Here is a 25312-nt window from a genome sequence, read left to right as displayed (position 1 = left end):
GAGCAACACTGAGATGCAATGAAGTGCTGGCCTTGAGGTGGAAGGATAACAGGAACGTGCACATGATGTCCACCATTCATGATGACACTACAGTTGTAGTTCAGCAAAGACGAGGTCCCATTGAAAAACCGACATGTGTCCAAGACTATAATCTCTACATGGGGGGGTGGATTTCAATGACCAAATGATTCAGCCCTATTTGTCAATAAGGAGGTCCCGTAAATAGCCAAATGGATTAGATAAATTGCTACCTTCTTGTACCAGACTTCTTGTACGGGACCTCCTTATTGACAAATAGGGCTGAATCATTTGGTCATTGAAATCCACCCCCCATGTAGAGATTATAGTCTTGGACACATGTCGGTTTTTCAATGGGACCTCTGAAAAACCGACATGTGTCCAAGACTATAATGTCTACATGGGGGGGGGGGTGGATTTCAATGACCAAATGATTCAGCCCTATTTGTCAATAAGGAGGTCCCGTACAAGAAGTCTGGTACAAGAAGGTAGCAATTTATCTAATCCATTTGGCCATTTACAATTCCTACATAGTCTACACAAAATCCACAGAAAGCCCCGCCCCCTTCCTAAAATTCATAGAAGTAGTAGTCACGTCCCTCATCTATCAACAAAGACCCCCCCCCCCAGAAGGACTTCGTTCTGATGCTGTTAGCCGACTTCATGAATGCCACTTCCCGTACAACATTCCACCATCGGAAGCAGGCCGAAGACGGCAAAAAAGATGTCGCATGTGCAGCAGAAGAGGTTTTCTAAAAGACACCAGCTTCCATTGTCCCCAGTGTCCCTCCCAACCTGGCCTTTGCATTGGTGAATGCTTCGAACTGTATCATACATCCCTAAATTATTAGCCCATATTTTCCCCATTTTCGCTGATCATTTTCCATGCTTCCCCAAATAACCATGCCACTGCCTTCAACGTGAACTGACCCTGGCCTGCTTTTTGACTATGCCTCTGCCTGCCGTTTGGACTGCTTCCACATGAACTGACCCTGGCCTGTTTTGACTATGCCTCTGCCCACCGTTTGGACTGCTTGCTCGTGAACTGACCCTGGCCTGTTTTGTGACTATGCTTCTGCCTACCGCTTGGACTGCTTGCACGTTAACTGACCCTGGCCTGTTTTATGGACTATGCTTTTGCCTACCGCTTGGACTGATCTGTTGCCCTGCTACTATAGTACACAGGGGTCTCACATATGTGAGGGGCTCCAGAATAGTTTTTCCGGATGGAGATAACAATTTTTTTTTGTTTTCTCCGGGTTTTGTAATTTAGGGTCTGGAGTCCGGAGACTTCATAGAGATTTGGGTGGGTCGAAGCCTCTACCCCTGTGCCCCTGTGCACAGGTCTTACCCGATTGCGGCCCTCAGCCTTCTGTTGACTTACTGCCATCATGCCTTTGCCTGCCGCATGAACGGACCACACCTCTGCCTGCTACCTGGACTATGCAAATAATTCGCTGTAGCAAGAGGCAGTATGTTTATGAAGGGCTGGAGAGCGGTACAATAATGAGTGTCTGCAGGTAACAGTGTACCAGGACCTATATATTGGCTGTGCTGGCTGTCTCTGCCTGGACAATTTCTATGGACAAATGCTTTGGCTGTGCTGACAATAGCCTTGTGCTGACTATAGACAATATTCCTGCCTGCTGCCTGGATAATTACTATTGCTGTCACTAAGCACATCCCTGACTGCTGCCTGGACCAGTGCTCTCTTCTGTGGACACTACTAAAAGCACAGGTAATACTTTTTTTTTATCCTTTCCGCAATAGAATTTATTTTGGATTGTAATTCTTGGTATGTACATGTTATGTGTTAGAAATATGAAGGGCCTTAAAAAATGATAGGTTGCCAGGAAATTATCTATGTAATGCATGCTCCTAGTACGCCTAATGGTGCTACTTGGATGTTGGGCCTCTGTATGTGGCCAAGCTGTGTAAAAGTCTCACACATGTGGTATTTCCATACTCAGGAGGAGTAGCAGAATGTATTTTGGGATGTCATTTTTGCTATGTGTTGGAAATATCTTATAAATGGACAACTTTGTGTAAAAAAAATGCGTTTTTATTTTTTTCCACATTTTCCAAAAACTTCTGGAAAAAAAATAACCGTTCAAAAGACTCATTATGCCTCATAGATTATACGTTGGGGTGTTTGCTTTCCAAAATGGGGTCATTTTGTGGGCAATTCCATTGTCCTGGTGCTCCAGGGCCTTCAAAAGTGTAATAGGTGGTTGAGAAATGAGATGTGCAATTTATGCTCGTAGATCGCCTGATGGTGCTACTTCAATGTTGGGCCTTTGTATGTGGCCAGGCTGTGTAAAAGTCCCACACATGTGGTATCGCCTTACTCAGGAGGAGTAGCAGAATGTATTTTGGGGTGTCATTTTTGCTATGTATTTGCTATGTGTTGGAAATATCTTATAAATGGACAACTTTATGTAAAAAAATGCGTTTTCATTTTTTTTCCACATTTTCCAAAAACATCTGGAAAAAAAATAACCGTTCAAAAGACTCATTATCCCTAATAGATTATACGTTGGGGTGTTTGCTTTCCAAAATGGGGTCATTTTGTGGGCAATTCCATTGTCCTGGTGCTCCGGGGCCTTCAAAAGTGTAATAGGTGGTTGAGAAATGAGATGTGCAATTTATGCTCATAGATCGCCTGATGGTGCTACTTCAATGTTGGGCCTTTGTATGTGGCCAGGCTGTGTAAAAGTCCCACACATGTGGTATTGCCATACTCAGGAGGAGTAGCAGAATGTATTTTGGGGTGTCATTTTTGCTATGTATTTGCTATGTGTTGGAAATATCTTATAAATGGACAACTTTGTGTAAAAAAAATGCGTTTTCATTTTTTTTCCACATTTTCCAAAAACATCTGGAAAAAAAATAACCCTTCAAAAGACTCATTATACCTCATAGATTATACGTTGGGGTGTTTGCTTTCCAAAATGGGGTCATTGTGTGAGCAATTCCATTGTCTTGGTGCTCCAGGGCCTTCAAAAGTGTAATAGGTGGTTGAGAAATGAGATGTGCAATTTATGCTCGTAGATCGCCTGATGGTGCTACTTCAATGTTGGGCCTTTGTATGTGGCCAGGCTGTGTAAAAGTCCCACACATGTGGTATCGCCATACTTAGGAGGAGTAGCAGAATGTATTTTGGGGTGTCATTTTTGCTATGTATTTGCTATGTGTTGGAAATATCTCATAAATGGACAACTTTGTGTAAAAAAAATGCGTTTTCATTTTTTTTCCACATTTTCCAAAAACTTCTGGAAAAAAAATAACCGTTCAAAAGACTCATTATGCCTCATAGATTATACATTGGGGTGTTTGCTTTCCAAAATGGGGTCATTTTGTGGGCAATTCCATTGTCCTGGTGCTCCAGGGCCTTCAAAAGTGTAATAGGTGGTTGAGAAATGAGATGTGCAATTTATGCTCATAGATCGCCTGATGGTGCTACTTCAATGTTGGGCCTTTGTATGTGGCCAGGCTGTGTAAAAGTCCCACACATGTGGTATCGCCATACTCAGGAGGAGTAGCAGAATGTATTTTGGGGTGTCATTTTTGCTATGTATTTGCTATGTGTTGGAAATATCTTATAAATGGACAACTTTGTGTAAAAAAAATGCGTTTTCATTTTGTTTCCACATTTTCCAAAAACATCTGGAAAAAAAATAACCCTTCAAAAGACTCATTATACCTCATAGATTATACGTTGGGGTGTTTGCTTTCCAAAATGGGGTCATTTTGTGAGCAATTCCATTGTCTTGGTGCTCCAGGGCCTTCAAAAGTGTAATAGGTGGTTGAGAAATGAGATGTGCAATTTATGCTCGTAGATCGCCTGATGGTGCTACTTCAATGTTGGGCCTTTGTATGTGGCCAGGCTGTGTAAAAGTCCCACACATGTGGTATCGCCATACTTAGGAGGAGTAGCAGAATGTATTTTGGGGTGTCATTTTTGCTATGTATTTGCTATGTGTTGGAAATATCTCATAAATGGACAACTTTGTGTAAAAAAAATGCGTTTTCATTTTTTTTCCACATTTTCCAAAAACTTCTGGAAAAAAAATAACCGTTCAAAAGACTCATTATGCCTCATAGATTATACATTGGGGTGTTTGCTTTCCAAAATGGGGTCATTTTGTGGGCAATTCCTTTGTCCTGGTGCTCCAGGGCCTTCAAAAGTGTAATAGGTGGTTGAGACATGAGATGTGCAATTTATGCTCGTAGATCGCCTGATGGTGCTACTTCAATGTTGGGCCTTTGTATGTGGCCAGGCTGTGTAAAAGTCCCACACATGTGGTATCCCCATACTCGGAAAGAGTAGCAGAATGTATTTTGGGGTGTAATTTGTTGTATGCATATGCTCTGTGAGAGAAATAACCAGTTAATATGACAATTTTGGAAAAAAAAAAAATCTTCCTTTTGCAAAGAATTGTGGGAAAAAATTACAACTTTAAAAAACTCACCATGCTTCTTACTTAATACCTTGGAATGTCTACTTTCTAAAAAGGGGTCATTTGGGGGGTATTTGTACTTTTCTGACTAGTTAGTACCTCAAGAAATGAGATTCACCTGATGTACTGAAGGCCTGATCAGATGTTTTCAATTTTCAGTGATTGGCACCATAGTTTGTAGGCTCTATAACTTTCACAAAGACCAAATAATATACACTAATTTGGGTTATTTTTACCAAAGATATATAGCAGTATAAATTTTGGCCAAAATTTATGAAGAAAAATTACTAATTTGCTAAATTTTATGACAAAAACAAAGAAAAAGGCAATTTTTCACAAAATTTATGGTCTTTTTTTATTTATAGCACAAAAAATAAAAAACCCATTAGTGATTAAATACCACCAAAAGAAAGCTCTATTTGTGTGAAAAAAAGGACACATATTTCATTTGGGTACAGTGTTGCATGACTGAGTAATGGTCATTTAAAGTGTGAGAGCGCCAAAAGCTGAAAATTGGTCTGGGCAGGAAGGGGGTTTAAGTGCCCTGTATTGAGGTGGTTAATGAGGAAAAAATTGATTGAAATGATTTTAGCAAATGGCTGCAATATAACAAAGAGTGAAAAATTTAAGGGAGTCTGAATACTTTCTGTCCCCACTGTATTTAAACTTGTGTTTGCTTGTGTGTCTCATACCATTTTCTCCTAAAGATCACATTTCTGTATATTCCGTATCAGCCATTAGTTCATATTGCAATGCTGATACAGTATGTACACTTATCACTTGATTTACTACTAGTCTCTGCCCAAAACAAGTAGATATTCTGGAACACTGATGTTCAGGGAGTGCCTTTAATGAGCTCAGCAATTTTCTGTTTCCAGTAATAAATAATTAGGTAATTGAAAAGTGCCAGGAACAGTTCAGTGCGGCTATTGTAATAAATCCAAAAAAAATTGAAAATGTTCAAAATATTTTCAGCAGCTCTTCTAAAAAACATAGAAGTTTGGTTGGCAATACTGTATTTAATATATTCAAACACTTGGAAGGAAGAAACATGGATAATATGTAGAAATCCATTGTAGACAACACTTATTGGAATGGTATCATTCTTTGATGCAGTACTATGACTAATTTATGTACACTCTTTGACTTGTTTCCAGTGTTTTTAAAATTTACTGGTGGCTGATGGGTTCTCCTAGAGTCATACCTTACCTAGAGATACTCTGGCAGGTACAGCTCTTCTGTCTATCCAGAAGGATACCCAAGATAGCATCACCATCAGCATTGCTGGGAAGTAGGACTGAAGCACAAAGAAGAAAATGTGCCGCCTAAGAATGAAGTTGATGAAAAGTCTATTATACCATCCTGGAAAACAAGCAACAAAATGGAAATAAATTAAAATATTTTATTTGATTTTTGTTTGCTTTATGGTCACACTTTAACTTGACATTTGCCTTTATTTTCAAAACTCATAAATAGCATTGCTTTGCATTAGCCACAACTAGCAATCAGAATAAAATGTATTATGCCGCATACACACGGGCGGATTTTTTGACCGGACTGGTCCGACGGACCGAATCCGGCGGACAATCCTACCATGTGTGGGCTCCATCGGACCTGCAGCGGACTTTTTCGGTCAAAAATCTGACGGACTTTATATTTGAAACATGTTTCAAATCTTTCCGACGGACTCGAATCCGGTCAAAAAGTCCACTCGTCTGTATGCTAGTCCGACAGACAAAAACTGACCCTAGGGCAGCTATTGGCTACTGGCTATCAACTTCCTTATTTTAGTCCAGTCTTACGTCATCATGTACGAATCCATCGGACTTTGGTGTGATCGTATGTAGGCAAGTCCGTTCGTTGGAAAAGTCCATGGGAAGTCTGCCGAAAGTCCGTCGGATAGACCGTCGGACCAGTCCGGTCGAAAAGTCCGCCTGTGTGTGTGCTGCATTAGACTACTTTTAAGTTGTATAACGTATTGCAGAAAGTTTAAATGATACCAATTGTTGGCTATCCTAAGTTAATAAAGATGCAAGCTTTCAGGATCACTTAGATGCTTTCTTTAAACTTTATACAATTGTCCAGGTCATCCCAAAAGCTTGCATTTTTAGTAGCATGTTAGCCAATAAAGGGTATCACGCAAACTTTAAACTTTCTGCATTAATAAATTGCTAACACTATACAATACTATGTATACTGTGTGTATATACAGTATCTCACAAAAGTGAGTACACCCCTCACATTTTTGTAAATATTTTATTATATCTTTTTATGTGACAACACTGAAGAAATTACACTTTGCTACAATGTAAAGTAGTGAGTGTCAAAATAACTTAACACACAGCCATTAATGTCTAAACCGCTGGCAACAAAAGTGAGTACACCCCTAAGTGAAAATGTCCAAATTGGGCCCAAAGTGTCAATATTTTGTGTGGCCACCATTATTTTCCAACATTGCCTTAACCCTCTTGGGCATGGAGTTCACCAGAGCTTCACAGGTTGCTACTGGAGTCCTCTTCCACTCCTCCATGACGACATCACGGAGCTGGTGAATGTTGGAAACCTTGTGCTCCTCCACCTCCCGTTTTAGGATGCTCAATAGGGTTTACGTCTGGAGACATGCTTGGCCAGTCCATCACCTTTACCCTCAGCTTCTTAAGCAAGGCAGTGGTCCTCTTGGAGGTGTGTTTGGAGTCGTTATCATGTTGGAATACTGCCCTGCAGCCCAGTCTCCAAAGGGAGGGGATCATGCTCTGCATGACACCGGGGAGTTATTTTGAGGGGACAGCAAATTTACACTTATATACAAACTGAACACTCACTACTTTACATTGTAGCAAAGTGTCATTTCTTCAGTGTTGTCACATGAAAAGATGTAATAATATATTTACAAAAATGTGAGGGGTGTACTCACTTTTGTGAGATACTGTATATATATATATATATATATATATATATATATATATATATCTTTTAGTGACAACACTGAAGAAATTAGATTTTTCTACAATGTAAAGTTGTGGGTGTACAGCTTACCCCCCCCCGTTTGGTTGATCGGTCCCCGCACTTACCCCATCTAGGTCGCAGACTTCCTCTGGGCTTCACCTCTCCGCCAGTCGGGTCTCAGGACCCGCTTTCTGAGCTGGGATTAGCCGAGAGGAGAAGCAGGAAGACAATAGCGAATATTCATTCGCCATTGTCACACAAGTGGGTGGGCTAGGGGTGCAGAGCCCACCCTTTTTGGAAGCCAATTAGAACCTCAGGCTCTAATCATGTGCTTCTAAAAAATAAAAATAAAAATTGGAATCCATGCTCCTGGCACCCTACATGTAAATTAGGGGCCAGGACCTCTGTGCCCCGTATGGACGGGCTGCTGCTGCATATATATAAGATTGTTGAGGGAATGTTACAGTATACAACAGGGGTCTTCAAACTACGGCCCTCCAGTTGTTTAGGAACTACAATTCCCATCATGCCTAGTCATGTCTGTGAATGTCAGTGTTTTACAATGCCTCATGGGATGTGTAGTTCCGTAACAGCTGGAGGGCCGTAGTTTGAGGATCCCTGGTATACAACATCAGGGTAAAGTCAATTTAGCTATTTACAATTATTTTAACAGCTGTTCATGCAGATATGCCAAGACAACTGGACATTTAGGATTAATACAGGGGCTGAGAGGATGGATTTTGGTCAAAGGTGCATGAAACAGTTTATGTCTTCATAGAAGCTCAGGAATCCTTAGCAAAATAAACATAATATCAGGCAAGGCACAGAAGAGGCTTTTCTGGATATGTAAATAATAAGAGACATCTCAGGCAGCACTTTTAGCTTCAGACTGATGGAATGGTAGTCGAGAAGTGTCACCTATCGTATTTGTCTTGCCATGTGAACTGTGAATGTTCGCAACTGTTCAGATAGATGATGGGAGTCACAACATCTAATAAACAGTTATTAACAATGATTACCTGTGCTACTGTATAGTGCCAGTCCACTAGAAGCACTGAACTCTTCAATGAAAAACTGGGATAGGGCAATGTGTTCATCAGTTTTCAGAGACTCATTTCCACGCTTCCAATACAACATTAGGTCATCCTCATTATAGGCATCTGGTTGAAATCAAAAGATGAATGACAATGATTAAATGAACGTTTTAGAAGCACAAGTTCCTTGATGGCTTACAGTAATTGAAAAATGAATTAACATATACTCTTCCACACTTTAGATTCATAGAAATAAGTAAACCTTCCATTTTATATTTACATCGTCATTGTTATGTCTGCGCTGCAGAGATGGGCTGTTTGTTTGGGTGGGTTCTGCAATAGCTACCTCTATTTCTATTATTATCCATGGTGCCTCCTGCGCCAACCAGCCCATCTTCCAGTCCCATTCACTGATTAAGTCTAAGACCTCAAACACTTTTCAGCTCTCCTGTGGAATGTAATAAGCTTAGGGTTGTAAATCAGGGAACAGTCTATTCTGTGAATACGTAAAAAAAAACTAACTTTTTACTAGAGAACCTCTTAAACTTTTAGACTGCTCTACATCTCTGGCTGCTTCATTTGTTTTACTCAAGCTGAATAATTACCAACCTACTCATCACGCTTAGTTTAGAAGAGGAAGCACAGAGAGACTCTCACCAGTGTGGGTATGATTGGTAATGGTCCAGTGGAGGCGGAGAAGAGTTACAAGGCGCTACAAAGTCATAACTTCTGAATTGTAGTATATCAGTAGTTTCATCCTCTTATTATATATGTTATATGTAAATCGTGAGAGTGGCCAAATACGTTTACAAATATCCTGACCAATAAAACAGTTTATATACTGTGTATGTAGCTGTTTGGAAGGCATTCCTTTTAAAGTAGAACTAAAGGCGAAACTTTTTTCAGTTTTGAATAGAGTGTAGAGGGATTTGAAAGCTTGTCAGTTTTTATTGCTGCCTGCGCTCCCGTTATGAATATTCAACCTCTCTATTTGTCCTGTTTATCATTATCCTTGAAAGTGAAAGTAAAAGAAAATCCCAAACTTTGGGTTGTCCCTAGAAAAGTAATAGAGGGGAAATCTTACAATGGAGACACTAGTTCTGGTGACCTGGGGGTCCCCAAGGAATTCCCATAATTTTTAGGGATAATACTGTATATAGCAACAAAAAAGGGGAAATAGGTTATAATGTTTCTGAACAGACACAGCACAGAGCGTTTCATATACATTTCTTAAGTATGTAGCCAGGGGTAGGATTACAACATCATGGAGAAGGAGACATTGCCCTTTGTTGCTTCACCCTCTACTGTGATATTGGATGCCATGCTGCACTATCCCTTCCAGCCAGCAGGGAGAAAGCTATAACCAGGAAGCCTATGGACTCCTTTGCAGGGAGCTGAGAATCACAGGAGTTGTAGTTCAAGATATCAGCCATAGAATAAGGACAATGGACCCTTTACATTACAGTTCCCAGAGTACACTACAAAGAATTGGGAGTGGCAAGAGGGTTTTTACTGGACTGCATGAGAAACCTCTTCCTCTTGGTGCCATGGGAACCAATGAGAGTACATCTATCTGCATGTAGACAGGGCTGCTGGGAGGCCAGACCAGCGGGGGCCGAGCTTGAGGCCTGGGAGTGGAGACACCTGGTGTAGAGCCACATGGACTGCAGCATCACATCTGTACCATAGCTGCAGGGAGACCAGAGTGTCCTCTCACTCTTCTCCTCCCACTGCTGATCACCAGAGGCATTCTGTAGAGAGATAGAGGGGGTCCCTTTTCACAGCGAGAGGTCATAGCCGCACCATGGGGACTGGTAATAGGGCTCACTGCCCATTGTTCACACTGTTTGCAAGGACTGAACCACTAGAGACAGGACATTGATTATAAGGCACCTCTACTGCACCTATACCTCACCTACATTGCACCTATACTGCATCTATACCACATTTATCCAGCATCTATACTACATTTATACAGCACCTATACTGCATCCTTACTGCATGCTGGTTTATTAAAGTGGTTCTAAAACCTTAAGGTTTTTACCCTAATGCATTCTATGCATTAAGGTAAAAAGCCTTCTGTGCTGCAGAATCCCCCCAGCCCCCCTTATACTTACCTGAGCCCAATCTTGATCCAGCGATATGCACTGGAGCAGCGGCTCTCTCCACAGTTCACCTCCTCACTGGGCAGATTGATAGCAGTGGGAGCCATTAGCTCCTGCTGCTGTAAATCAAATGGTGTGAGTGGTGGGGATGGGGCTGAGTCACCCAGTTTGTGTCAATAGATGAGTGGAGACACACACGAATGCCCTATGGGGGCACTCGCTGAAGAGAAGCACCAGCAGGGGACCCCAGAAAAATAGGATCGGGGCTGCTCTGTGCAAAAACCATTGCACTGGGCAGGTAAGTATAACATGTTTATTGTTTTAATTTAAAAAAACTGAAGCTTTAATGTCAGTAAGTGCACCAACACTTCTTACAGGGCCCCGATGATAGCCGGCAGAGGAGCAAGCTGAAGGACTGCACCAACCCATCCCCCCCATCACTAGGCCATTCTTATAGCCCCTACCCATTATTCAGTTAATGGGTACCTCCGCCCATTGAGCCTAGGTCTAACAGTCACCAGTAAGGCACTGTCACGTACCTGGTAGGTAGAGCCCGGAATGCAGGAAACAGCCTCTTGTATACCTCTGACTCGGGAACCCCTGGTAGTGTTGATAGGGGCTCGAGAGTACAAAGGGGCACAAGTGCCTGACTGGAAGCCTGGAGTAGAGGGCTGGATCCTGAAATCAGTAGGGAGGTGCACAGTAGTCCAGCAGCAGGATGCAGACAGCAGGGAGGTGCACTGTAGTCCCGTAGCAGGATGCAGACAGCGGGGAGGTGCACTGTAGTCCCGTAGCAGGATGCAGACAACAGGGAGGTGCACTGTAGTCCCGTAGCAGGATGCAGACAGCAGTGAGGTGCACTGTAGTCCCGTAGCAGGATGCAGACAGCAGGGAGGTGCACTGTAGTTCCGTAGCAGGATGCAGACAGCAGGCAGGTGCAGACAAGCCGGGTCAAAACACAGACGGGCAGATCAGGTACAGAAGGGCAATCCAAAAGAGTAGTCAAAGTCCAAGCCGGAATCGGGGCAGGCAGCAAACAGGGAAGTCAGGAACAGGCCAAGTTAGATACTAGATTCAGGTAACAAGGTAACAGGGCAGCAGGGGTCTTCAGGAAATGCTGTAGACCGGACAGCAAGGCAGCAAAGCATCAGTCTCCTTTAAATAGCACATCTTGGCACCAAGTGCTGTCACAAGGAGCGTGCCGATATTTGCGCTATTGCGCCGGACGGCTCTTTTGTGCACAGGTGTTCTTCTGGTTCTAATATTGCTAGAACGCTTGCTGGAAGGGATTTGCTGACATTGCCCCCCTCCAATGGGCAGCCTCCGGCTGCCCAACTGGGTCAATTTACTTGGGGGAGATCTTTTAAAGGCTAGGATCAGTCTTTTGGCATGGATATTAGTCTCTGGTTCCCAGGAGTTTTCCTCAGGGCCATATCCCTTCCATTTTACCAGATACTGAACCTGATTGCGTCTCTTCCGGCAATCTATGGTCAAGGTCCCCTCTCCTTTTTCTGTTGAATGTCTCTTTGTTATGTTCTTGAGTCTTTGCCATTGTCTCTTGGAGTAGCTTGTTATTTGTGCTAAAGAAACTCAAGGCTTCTTGGGCAGCCGGCACTGCACACTCTGGAACGTTGTTAGACAAAAACAAGGGGTGGAACCCATAGTTCGCAAAAAATGGAGACTGGTTGCAGAATGAACAGAATTATTATAGGCGAACTCAGCAAGAGGTAGCAGGGGTACCCAGTCATCCTGAGAAAAACAAGAATAGCATCATAAGTATTGCTCAAGGGTTTGATTTGTTCGTTCAGTCTGACCATTAGTCTGGGGGTGATAAACAGAGGAGAAAGAAAGGTCAATGTTCAGGGATTCACATAGGGCTCTCCAGAATTTGCATGTAAATTGTACCCCCCGATCGGATACAATGTTTGCAGGTATACCGTGGAGTCTTACAATCTCTTTAATAAAAATCCCTGCGGTTTCAGAGGCAGATGGGGTACCCTTCATATGCAGGAAGTGAGCCATTTTGGAAAGTCTGTCGACCACTACGAAGATAGAGGTGTAGTCTTCTGATGGTGGTAATTCAACAATGAAATCCATGGAGATCATCCTCCATGGTCTTTCCGGTACAGGTAGAGGTTTTAGCAGCCCCCAAGCCATGGTCTTGCTGCCCTTGTTCTGAATGCAGGTAATGCATGATTCTACATAACGTCTGTAATCTTTCAGTAGCTGAGGCCACCAGAACGTGCATTGAAGGAGTTCGGAGGTCTTGTGTATACCAAAGTGGCCAGCTAGTTCATGGTCATGACAAGATTTGAGGACGGCAACCCGTGTTTGTTGTGGCACAAAAATTCTGTCTTTGTACCATAATAGGTCATCTCTGGACTGTAAAGTGATGTCTGTTGAAGGGGGGGGGGGGGGGGGGCGTTGAAGATGCCTGTTTGATTTGGGACAGTAGGTCTCCTTGAAGCATGAGAAAATTTCCAGGAGCAAGAATGGTATCTGGAGGAGAAGGAACTTCAGGTTCGCTGAACATCCGGGACAGCGCGTCCGGTTTGGTATTTTTTGATCCTGGCCTGTAAGTGATGTGGAAAGCGAACCTAGTAAAGAAGAGTGCCCATCTGGCCTGACATGGTTTTAATCTCTTGGCAAATTTCAGGTACTCTTAATTTTTGTGGTTGGTGTACACCAGAATAGGGTGGGCCGCTCCTTCCAAGAGGTAACACCATTCTTCAAGTGCGGCTTTGATTGCAAGTAGCTCCCTGTCCCCAACATCGTAATTCTTTTCAGCTTCTGTTAGCCTGCTGGAGAAGAACGCCACTGGGTGTAATAGAGCCTTGGATCCTTGTCTCTGTGAAAGTACCGCCCCTACTGCTATCTCGGAGGCCTCTACCTCCAGTATGTAAGGTAAAGCTGGGTCAGGATGCTTCAGAACAGAAGCTGACACGAACTGCTCTTTCAAGGAGGTGAAAGCTGCTTGAGCCTCAGGGGACCATTGGAACCGGGTGCCTTGCCGAGTCAGACTTGTGATGGGGGAGATGATGGAAGAAAATCCCCTGATAAACTTGCGATAGAAATTCGTAAAACCCACAAAGCGCTGAACTCCCTTTTTATCTGTAGGGGCTGGCCAATCCAGGATGCAGGAGGGAAATGACAAAGCCCACTTTGGTAGTTTTCGAGAGAAAAGGTTCTGGGTTGTAGTGTAAAGAAAAGTTCACAGGCATTACGGAATGCCCTATACTTGCTGCGATCCCCGGAGAACATTTCTGGTGTGGGAACTTTGGGTTCAGGAGGGAGCATAACCACTGAAGGAGCAGTAGACGTTCCAGGAGCTGGGGTAGATAAAACTTGAACATGCTCTTCCAGTCGGTTATAACCATTTTGTAAGTCCTTAACAGCTTGCGTAAGTCCAGCTAGATGACCGCATAAGTCCTCCATGGGCGATGTTCCCTGCGTGGGCTCGGACATGGCTGTCCGGTACTGTCACGTACCTGGTAGGTAGAGCCCGGAATGCAGGGAACGGCCTCTCGTATACTTCTGACTCGGGAACCCCTGGTAGTGTTGACAGGGGCTCGAGAGTACAAAGGGGCACAAGTGCCTGACTGGAAGGCTGGAGTAGAGGGCTGGATCCTGTAATCAGCAGGGAGGTGCACAGTAGTCCAGCAGCAGGATGCAGACAGCAGGGAGGTGCACTGTAGTCCCATAGCAGGATGCAGACAGCAAGCAGGGAGGTGCACTGTAGTCCCGTAGCAGGATACAGACAGCAGGGAGGTGCACTGAAGTCCCGTAGTAGGATGCAGACAGCAGGGAGGTGAACTGTAGTCCCGTAGCAGGATGCAGACAGCAGGGAGGTGCACACAAGCCGGGTCAAAATACAGGCGGGCGGATCAGGTACAGAAGGGCAATCCAAAAGAGTAGTCAAAGTCCAAGCCGGAATCGGGGCAGGCAGCAAACAGGGAAGTCAGGAACAGGCCAAGTTAGATACTAGATTCAGGTAACAAGGTAACAGGGCAGCAGGGGTCTTCAGGAAATGCTGTAGACCGGACGGCAAGGCAGCAAGGCATCAGTCTCCTTTAAATAGCACATCTTGGCGCCAAGTGCTGTCACAAGGAGCGCACGTGCGCGCTCCTACGCGCGTCACTATTCGCGCTATTGCGCATGCGCCGGACGGCTCTTTTGTACACAGTATTAACTAACACAAATATTTTCGCACTCACAGACTAACCGGTCTGCAGCCTCCCCTGAATCGCAACCCCCAAGGAGGTGAGATAAGTGCTAAAAAAAGAGAGAAAAGGGTAGGGGTAAATGGCGCTACCTGTGCCGGGGTCCCTTGTATATATACTATGCCGTGCCTCTATACTCAGAGTGATAAGGACCACTCGTGAAAAACACCATAAGAATAATCATAAAGAAATCATAGAAAAACAACATATATAAAAGTGTAAGAGTGATATCTAACAATAACGTAGGGAGAGATCCTATCATCAGAGTCTCTCCCAACAGATGATATAAGATTATAAATAAATGTGTACACTCTATAAAGTGTCTAATAAAGTGATACTACTAAACAGTGTCCGACAGGTAAACCATGTGTATAATCAGATAGATCTAGAGTCCATTGTAACCCACAGTCCCATGAGGTAAACATAGTGAAAAAGAAAAATTGAATATAGAAAAAATGTACGGATGAAACATGCGATGAAAAAATATGTGTTGTAGATATGAAGCTCCAGAATGGCACAAAGTTCTTGTAAATGGTGACTCTCGTGAAGAAAACTGCTGATTTCCAGTGACTTTAGTGCTCCCCCTCAAGGATCCCCACTCACCAGCTCCTTAAACCCCTACAGGGGTAATGGGCATGTAGTACCAGACGATAGAAGGCGTCCTAAGATCCAGTGCAGCCGTCACCAGGTGTCTCAGCTCCAGATACCAGATGTTCCGTCAGTCTCTAATTAACGTCCTCATAGGGAAAAAACAGCCGATAAACAGCCAATAAAAACAATCTGAACTCCCCATGCAAGAGGAGCCAGAAACTCACACTCGATATGAGAGAAATTACACAGAGGGAGCTGTGGATAGGAACCATCAGCCGAATGGCGTGCATATCAGCTGCGTTCCAGGCTCGCTCTGAGTTCCAGGTATGACGTAGTGCGTAGCTCCACCTTACGCGTTTCGTCATCGACGTTGTCAAAGGCGTTGTCAAAGGCCGTTTAGTAGTATCATTTTATTAGACACTTTATAGAGTGTACACATTTATTTATAATCTTATATCATCTGTTGGGAGAGACTCTGATGATAGGATCTCTCCCTACGTTATTGTTAGATATCACTCATATGCCCCGTACACACGGTCGGACTTTGTTCAGACATTCCGACAACAAAATCCTAGGATTTTTTCCGACGGATGTTGGCTCAAACTTGTCTTGCATACACACGGTCACACAAAGTTGTCGGAAAATCCGAGCATTCTGAACGCGGTGACGTAAAACACGTACGTGGGACTATAAACGGGGCAGTGGCCAATAGCTTTCATCTCGTTATTTATTCTGAGCATGCCTGGCACTTTGTCCGTCGGATTTGTGTACACACGATCGGAATTTCCGACAACGGATTTTGTTGTCGGAAAATTTTATCTCCTGCTCTCCAACTTTGTGTGTTGGAAAATCCGATGGAAAATGTCCGATGGAGCCCACACACGGTCATTACACTTTTATATATATTGTTTTTCTATGATTTCTTTATGATTACTCTTATGGTGTTTTTCACGAGTGGTCCTTATCACTCTGAGTATAGAGGCATGGCATAGTATATATACAAGGTACCCCGGCACAGGTAGTGCCATTTACCCCTACCCTTTTCTCTCTTTCTTTTGTGCACAGGTGTTCTTCTAGTTCTAATATTGCTAGGACATTTGCTGGAAGGGATTTCCTGACAGGCACCTTGGCAGTATAGTTTCCTAAACACAGCCAAGTAACCTATATTACTGTTCATTGCTGCCCTTCAGTAAATTTTTGCTGCTTATGCTGATCTGGCACAAAATGTCATCTTGTACTTAGTGTTTGATACTGATTTCATTTTATATACAATTGTGTTATTACTATTGCCAACCCATCTTTAGGCTTTCCTTTATTACTATCCTTACTGTGTGACAATCAACCAAGTTTGATTTTACTAACAGTTTCAGTGCTTGCTCCTTTCACGTAGTGCAATTTCTGAATACCGAGCATCCATTTAGAGATTTTCTGTGATATTGCTTGCTTATGCACTTAACCTAGTGTCAGAGAGGTTGAAGTTCTAGCGGAGGTCGATGCAGAAAACAGAGGGCCCATCCTGACCAGCGGCTCCTTTGGGGAGTAAAATCTATTTATGTATGAATTTTAGCACCACATATCTTCAATTTCGGCACAATTATAAAGCACAAGCAATGAACAAACCTACTTACAACTTTCCAGTTCCAAGGAGCAGTTCTGCGTATCTAGAGGAAATCTGCTGAAGTCCATGAAGCACATAGCAGAGACCGTTATCCTAAAATAATCAGAAGGACAATATAAATAATGAATAAAAACCATAAACAACATATTTCGTATATACAGTAAGTATGCTTTGGCACTTAAAGCAGACCTAAAATGCTATCACCTATACAAATATGTCATCCCGACCCCCTCTCCAAAATATTTATCCCAATCATGAAGTTGGCTGCTCCAAATTGCAACTGCTTCACTACAACTTCTGGCCAAGCATTGGGGAACTAAATTGCAAATACTGTAAGATCCCTTTCACACTGGGGCTGTGGCCGCATTAGTGCTAAAGCGCCGCTCGTTTTAGCCCTGTTTAAGTAGCGCTTTCGGCTGGTAGAAGGGGTTAAAAACTTCTGTGTTGCGCCGTTTCAGAATCGCTTTTCAGGCGCTTCGGGAGCGCTGCCCATTCATCGCAATGGGCAGGGGCGTTTTGGGAGCGCTGTATACAGCGCTCCCAAACCGTCCCAATGATTCTACTTGCAGGACTTTTCCGAACGTCCCGCAAGTGCACCGCCCGAGTGTGAAAGCACCCATTGTAATGAATTGGAGACAGTTTTCAGGTGCTTTACAGGCACTATTTCTAGCGCTAAAACGCCTGAAAACTGCCTTAGTGTGAAAGGGGTCTAAGTAACATGTAATTCTGCCTTATCCAGACCACAAAGTCCTGAGGGGTTTGTCCATCTTACAGCACAAGTACTTCTAATGAAATGAAAGATGCTGTAGAAACATTTAAAGCGATATTAAACCCAAACCAAAAAATGTATTTTATTGCAGCTTACCAATCATTAGATGTGTGGCTGTATTAGTTTTCTTTTTTTCCTTTGTTGTCACCTGGTGATCTGTCCAGTAACACACCTTTTGTATTAGAGTGCCTCCATTCTGGATGAAGGAGAACAGAGGCACCTTTGAACAGGAGCATTGTCAGTCTGGGGGAAGGGAGTGTCAGATGTACTAGCAGATTTAAATACACTAACAAATGTAAGCCAAACTCAAGCTCACACTTTATAATAAGGTACAGCAAACTGTTTTTTCCTTTTAGGATAAAGGTTTTACATAAATAAATAAAAGCTGGTCATTGTATGCGCCACTGCCAGTGTTAAATGGTTTGACTTATCCCTGTAAACTGATACATCTGGAAGATAGCTGTTCTTTTGAAAAACAACAAACTCGCTGGCTGAATCAGCAGATGAAAACAGAAGAAAGAAAGCCTAAAACGAAAAGGAATGCAGCTATCACAACTAAGAATTGGTAAGCTGCAATATAATAAATGTTTTATTTTGGGTTTAATACTGCTTTAAAGTAAACTTATGCCTAAATCCAAACATCCAAGTTACCAGCAGCAGTTAACTGACTGCATCAGCAGTCAGTATGTGCATGTTGCTGCAGAAAGTCTCACTTCAGAAATGCCCCACGTCTCAAATAACCACTTGCTTGGGAATCCTTAAACTCCATGTGATTCTGCATAGGCTTCAAAGGTGCAATCTTGGAAAATGTCGTCATCAGTCTGTAAGGGGTGCCTGTTGCAGTAGGTAAATGCCACCTCCTCCATATGTTTTCCATGAACTTGTAGGGCGCTAAGTGTGGATCACATAGGAACCCTGGGTGGGTTCTTCTGGGATATGCCAGGCTATGAACAGGGTCACTCATCATAACACAGGGGTTACACCTTGCCCTAATGTGTGCTCACCAATGCCCGGGACCAGGCAAGGGCCACGGTCATGTGAAAGTCAAACATTAAAGTAGTCCCCCAATTTAGACAAAAGCCATTTATGTCTAGTGTTGTATGCAGAGTTCTTCTGAAGATACTGTCCCTTGTCCTACACACTTGAACAGGTGTATATGTTGAATTAGAAGAGACACGCAGAGCCTATGCTCACTCTACCAGTCAGCATACCTCTGTTACCCCACTCCCAGTAACAGAATGGGATCCCGCCACGCAAATTGCGTGGACCTCATATGTGCTCAACTTAACTCTTGCCTTTCCGTACCTAGTGATCGGGCCAGAGATCTCTGTAACGCTAATCCGCTCCTGGTAACCGACAGAGACAGGCTGCTAGGTCTAGGTCCGGTTCCTGTTCTTAGTCTGCTACTCCACGCTTTCTTGGGACCCGAAACTCTTCCTTTTATGTATCACAGGTTAGGAGTCTGGACCCTATAAAAGCCCACAAATGTGAGCAGGTAATGGAAAGCAGTATTAACCCCTTTCTCTAAGCCTAGGCAGCCACACAAGCCTAGCTAATTACCACGCAAAAGGTACATTGAAACAATGTGAAAGTAGCAGCACACAAAATATACAGGGCATACTATACACTTGTAAAAATATGAAACATATGCTGCGCTAATACAGAATGAACAAATATAAAATTTTCCTCAACTAAATAAAGTCCAATATTAAATTAAAGTCCATGCAAAAGGTAAATCAGTAACCACCAGTGTAAAGTCCTCTTTCCTTTTGAAAGATAGTGCTTTTAAACACATGTGAAACACCCAAGTGCTTCTTCCACCAAAGCACATGTATGCACTGACTTAGCCCAATGTATGTGACGCTCAGGTCACAACACGCTCTGTTAGCAGATTTGATCCAAAGCCTCACATGGATGGACACTCAGCGCTCCTCAGGCAGTTCCACAGATGACCAGTTAGTGCCACCGGGCAGAGACTGAAAAGAGCCTCCAGCATTTCACATTTCTTCATATTAGCACAGCATATGTTTTATATTTTTATAAATGAATACTGTAGGCAACCTGCCTACAAATCTCTTGCACGAAAGCAGAAGCATTTGCTCAGTCTCCCCTTGCCTCGCACAGTAATCACTCACAAATTTTATACACTGTAATTTTGTAACAAGTTACAAAGATTGCCAGCAATAGGGATGTGATGTGTTGTACACCCAGCCAAGAACATACAGTCTAAAGCTGGGACATCAAGAGTTACATGAGTGCATCTTAATCTAGGATGTAGATGCTGACCCAGGAAAATGCCTGACACAGATAGCTCTAATCTTCCAGGGGAATAAGGTAGATTCTCAGAAGGAATACTGTGATTTCTTTGACAGGTAATGTATACCTGCTAGTCTTTCGCTTATACATAATTTAGCCTGCATGTACTAAACATAATCCATGTTATTAGATTGTAAACTCTCTCAACCCCCATTTATTGAAATGCATTGTAATTGTATTGTCTCACTTTTATAATGCAATGAACCGTGCAAGCCATTGGCATTTTATAAATCCTGTATTATAATAATAATAATAATAATATACAGTATGTGATGGTAAAACCACTCTGAGAGTACATGATCTTAAACTGTGATACAATATGGCTGATATTTGACCAACTATGCAAAAAGCTTAAAAGAGAAGTATGGCCAAAGCTCTTTTGGTCATACTTCTCATGTGGGTCACAGAGGTCCACTTAGTTCTGCTCTTCTGTGACCAGTGGGTAAAACCAGCTGTTGGCTGACATCACAGGGCTGCTTCAAGATCTGGAGGAAACCCACGTTCTCGGGCTTAGTGCCGGCAGAGGACAGTTAGCCGCATTGGATCGATGCTGCAGCACGTAGGTGTGTTTTTGATTTTTTTTATTCCCAAAATTCTCCTTTAAATTAAGTGACTACCACCTTAACAGATTGCAGTTTGAAGAAAAAACAACTCTTTGAGTTTTGCAAGGTCAGCGAGTTCCTGGAGGACATATTTAAAATGTTTAATAAAAATGAGGTTCTATTTAACCATTGTACTTTAGAAGCTAATTGCTGGTCTTTTCAAGTATAATATTTGGACAGTTATAAAGTCGGGTATAAAGATATAACTAGCCACTACGATGATTGGTGGTAGTTTGTCTACAATATAAAGATAATTATAGATAATTGTTGACCTAGGAATGGAGGAGTGGCAGTTTATATAATGTTTGTATAGGTCATGTGGCTACTGTCATTTGTAAATGCCCCCCCCTCCCCTCCCCCCCCCGGTCCTATCATCTCAGCATTCACAATTATAGTAATTACCTAAAAGGAAATACTATACCAGTAGTAGGCTCCTAAAGAGGGGATACATTCCCTACAAAAAGAAGCTGCATGAGGATACTGAGCATTGATATCAGTTATCAACAATGAGGCAGGGCACAAATATTGGAACATCAGAGAAAAGTGTATTATGCATACCTTCCAACGGTACCTCATTGGAGGGACTGTCCCTCTTTTTAAACCAAATCCCTCTGTCCCTCGTTCTTCTTCAGTTGTCCCTGTTTTGAGTAACCTTTAGAGCCCAGTGCAGCTGCATTTTTTTCCCACTGAAACAGCGCCAATTTAACTCTTACCAATACTGCTGACACAGGGATATTTTATCCATTTTTTTCTTCATCACTGATAGCCCCATATTTGTACACCAATTTTAAGCTCTTACACTAAACATTACAAAACGTCAAACATTACAAAGTCCTGCCTACAACTGTTGTCATTAAGCCTAACATCAGCCTGTTCTGCAAAGGTAAGCAAATTGCCCCTTACATTTGTGGTCAGTGTAAATTCCTTCCTTCTTCTTCATGGTGGTTACTGTGAATGCTCCAGTTATATTGGTGGTCAGTGTAAATCCCAATTACATTGGTAGTCAGTGTAAATCTACATTACTGGTCAGTGTAAATCCCCATTACATTATTGGCTAGTGTAGAAACGTCTCTTTATATAATCAGTAAAAAAAAATCCAAACTTACATTTGTGATCCATGTAGAAGCCCCCTTAAATTTGGTGGTGAGTGTAAATCCTCCCTTACATTGGCGGCCAGTGTAGAAATTCCCTTTATTGGTTGTTAATGTAAAATCCCCCATTACATTGGTTGTCAGTGTAATTTCTTCATTACATTGGTGATCAGTGTACATTTTCCTTTACATTGGTGGTAAGTGCAGAATTGCCCTTGCACTGGTGGTCAGTGTAAATCCCCCTTTACATTGGTGGTCAGTGTAAATCCCCCCTAACATTGGTGGTCGGTGTAGAAGTGTCACCTTACATTGATGGTCAGTAAAAATGTCCTTGACGATGGTTGCCAGTGTAAATTCCTACATACACGGAGCTCATTGTATATTCCCCTTACACTGGTGGTTGATGTAAATGCTCCTATTACATTGGTGTCAGTGTAGAAATCCCTATTGGTGAGTGGTGTAACCCCCCCATAAAATGGTGGTCAGAGTATATCCCCCTTACATTGGTGGTTAGTGTAAATCCCCCACTATATGCTTGCCAAAGATTTCCAGCTTTGCTCTACATGATTCAGAATTTGCCTCCTAACTAATCCCATCCCCCAACCACTGCCACTGGTCCCATCAACCTTCCAGCATTGCCACTGTTCCCAGGAGTCCTAGATTACTTAGGAGTTTTCTGTCTATTGATGTGTCTCCTCACCTCCTCAGTCCATGTTGTCGGGCAGTGAGGAAATGATGTGCTGTAACCTTTAGCAACCAATCAGTAAGCAGTAATGATGTATACTAACCTCTTGCAACCAATCATTGAGCGCTAAGGATGTCCAATAACCTCTAGCAACCAATCAGTGAGCAGTATTGATGTGCAGTAATCTCTAGCAACCAATCAACAAGCAGAAGTCATGTGCTGTAACCTCTAGCAAATAATCAGTGAGCCATAATGTGTGCTGTAACCTCTAGCAGCCAGTCAGTGAGCGGTAATGATATACTGTAACCTCTGGCAACCAAATGCAATCACTGTCTCATCTGATTCAGTAAACTGGTTTTCAGTCTAGCTGCTATTTATTGTATGTCTCAGAAAAGGTGGAGAGTGAATTTGCATAGAGTGGGGCGGGGGGCGACCAAGAAAATGTTTGCCCAGGGTCCAATCAATATATGCCTTGCTAGCACTAGACCAGATTTCTTTCTTAGCGGTAGTTTCTCATTGTCAGACTTCTAAATGTGAATATATTTTCGAATAATGACTAAACATAAGGTATAAAGACAGATCTATAACAGCACCATACATCTTCAATGCAGTCTGAGTATTTTATAGAGCAGCGTTTACTGGTTGACATACTTCAAGCAGTGTTTTTTTGTGTTTATCAAACCAGTGTGGCAGAAAAATGAGAAGTGGACAGCTGGTGCATTTTCCTGCAAGGATATAACATTTAATATAATAAGCTGTCTTTGTGGGGGCTACCCCACTGTGGGATTAAGCAAGATTTTAATAGCAGTGCTCATGGACCTCCTGGGTAATCTGAGGATAATATAGATGATGGATGCATATTTTGTGTCAACACCCACTTTCTTAATCAATGCTGTTAAAGTGTGCCATTACAGGTTTTAAGCTACACATTAAAAAACATACTGCTGGTTTGTACTTTTGTTTTGTTCTTGAAATTATAAATATATTGAGAATATCTTGCTAGTGACCAGTGAGTCATTAGGTTTCAAAGGAAAAACTATATAAGCATTTCCATTTATTCAGATGGGATGAAAGCAGCAAACACAAGAAAAACACTTTCTGTCTCAGCTGCTGGTGACAGTGCGATTAAAGTGTATCTATAGCTATTGCTGAGATCATGGTAGAAAGTAGGCAGGTGCTGGGCTGCAGTATTTCCACCAACCTGAAGGTGGTACTGTGCTATTTCTTGAGGCTTCTTCAGAGCTTTGAGGACTAACTTGTCACCTACTATGAGCTCCAGGCAGCCATCTTCAGGAGGACAGTATATCTTACTGAAATCACACAAAATTTTGGTGGCAGTCATAAATTCAATATTCCTTAAATAGGGGGTTCTGCGTTATTCATTGGGCCCACAGTGTGAGTCTAAGATAGGGACAGAGCTCCTGTTGGATAGGGAGAAAGTAGGAGTACCATTAGGGTACCTGTTGAAGAGGGAAAGAATAGGTTTCACATTACAAGGGTATCTCTCCTGTCAGCTGCTCATAACAGTCTCCCACTGGAAGCCTGTCATGGTCTGAAATCATGCTCAGAGGCCAATGGCTGTAGCAATAGAGAGGTTCACACAGTAGTCAGTAGACATGTGCATTCGTTTTCGTCCGAATGTATTTTCGTCCGAATTTCAGGGATCTTCACGTTCGTTTTAACAAACGATAACGAATGCACAGAATCCGAAATCCGAAAAATCCAACATAAAAATGCTTTATTTTCATTTAGTTGCGACAACATTTCGATATAGATAGAAGATTAGACATGACGGAGACAATAGCGATCTGGGTCTATCGAACCTGCAGTTGAATGTGCCTAACCTAACCCTATTAGTCCAAGATTATTCGACATAGAGAGAAAAGATTCGACATGAAGATTCGACAAAGCAGTCGCCACGAGCGGACCTTTATGGTCAAATGCTCCGCCCATAGCCTATAGAAGAATTCTAATGTTGGTTGACTAGTAATAATAATTAATAAATATAATTATTACTAGTCATACAGCATTAGAATTCTACTATAGCTTGTGGGTGGAGCATTCGACCGGAAATGTATGATTGTGGCGTCGTACAGTTTAGCTGCTTCGTCGAATCTTCTTAGAACATTCGACAGACACCGTAAGCCTTCAATTGACAGATTCAACCTTAATTCATTCATATTTTCGGATAAATAAAAACGAATTTCGGGAGTAACTAAATAAATGTATTTTTCGGACGAAAACTAAATTCCGAAACAAAATATTTCAGTGTGCACATGTCTAGTAGTCAGCAGGATGAATACACAAACAAATCCCCCTAGTGGATGATGGTTGGATGATCAACCGAGGCGTAGGGTCTAACCACTAGCTGGTCTTCACCAGAGATCCTGAAAGTGGAGATGGGTTTCCCAGCATGCTAATGCAAGGTCACAGCGCTCTGAATTGCCACAGCAGGAAGAGAGCAAGAAGGGGTCAGGTAGCTGATGAAGCATCTAGGGAACAAGTAGATGCATAGTTGATGAACAAGCCAAAAGGTCAGTACCAATTAGTAGCAGTTAGAAGCATAGTCAATGAACAAGCCAAGAGTGGATAATGAATGGTAACGAAGATAAGGACGGCAGTAGGTATGCAACTGAGCAAGATATCAGCTTGGGAGAGCACAATAATTGGCAAATAGGAAGTGCAGAGACATGGCTTAAATAGAAAGTTAATGGAATGAGCAAATAGTTCAAGGTTCACTAGAAACAAGATACAAATGTTGTCCAGAGAATCAGGCAGGTAGTCCTTTAGCATCTCAGGTGACACAGTGATGAGAGCTGCAGTGGTCTCAGGTTCAGATTCTGACCCTGACACAGTC

At 42.6% G+C, this 25312-nt stretch overlaps 1 protein-coding gene across 1 annotated transcript in view; it reads right to left on the bottom strand.

Moving 5' to 3' along the window:
* Window positions 1–25312, bottom strand: part of GABRR3 (gamma-aminobutyric acid type A receptor subunit rho3) — a 108465-nt gene that overhangs the window by 21504 nt on the left and 61649 nt on the right. Inside the window, exons 5-7 of the mRNA XM_073616981.1 lie at window positions 17003–17085; window positions 8444–8584; window positions 5688–5840 (exon numbers count right to left, since the gene is read on the bottom strand). Coding sequence (XP_073473082.1) covers window positions 5688–5840; window positions 8444–8584; window positions 17003–17085 — 377 coding nt within the window. The remainder of the gene's footprint in view (window positions 1–5687; window positions 5841–8443; window positions 8585–17002; window positions 17086–25312) is intronic.

This window comes from Aquarana catesbeiana, linkage group LG02 (assembly GCF_042186555.1).
Source record: "Aquarana catesbeiana isolate 2022-GZ linkage group LG02, ASM4218655v1, whole genome shotgun sequence".
NCBI lineage: Eukaryota > Metazoa > Chordata > Amphibia > Anura > Ranidae > Aquarana > Aquarana catesbeiana.
Note: the sequence above shows the minus strand (reverse complement) of the source record. Positions and strands in the feature narration are given on the sequence as shown.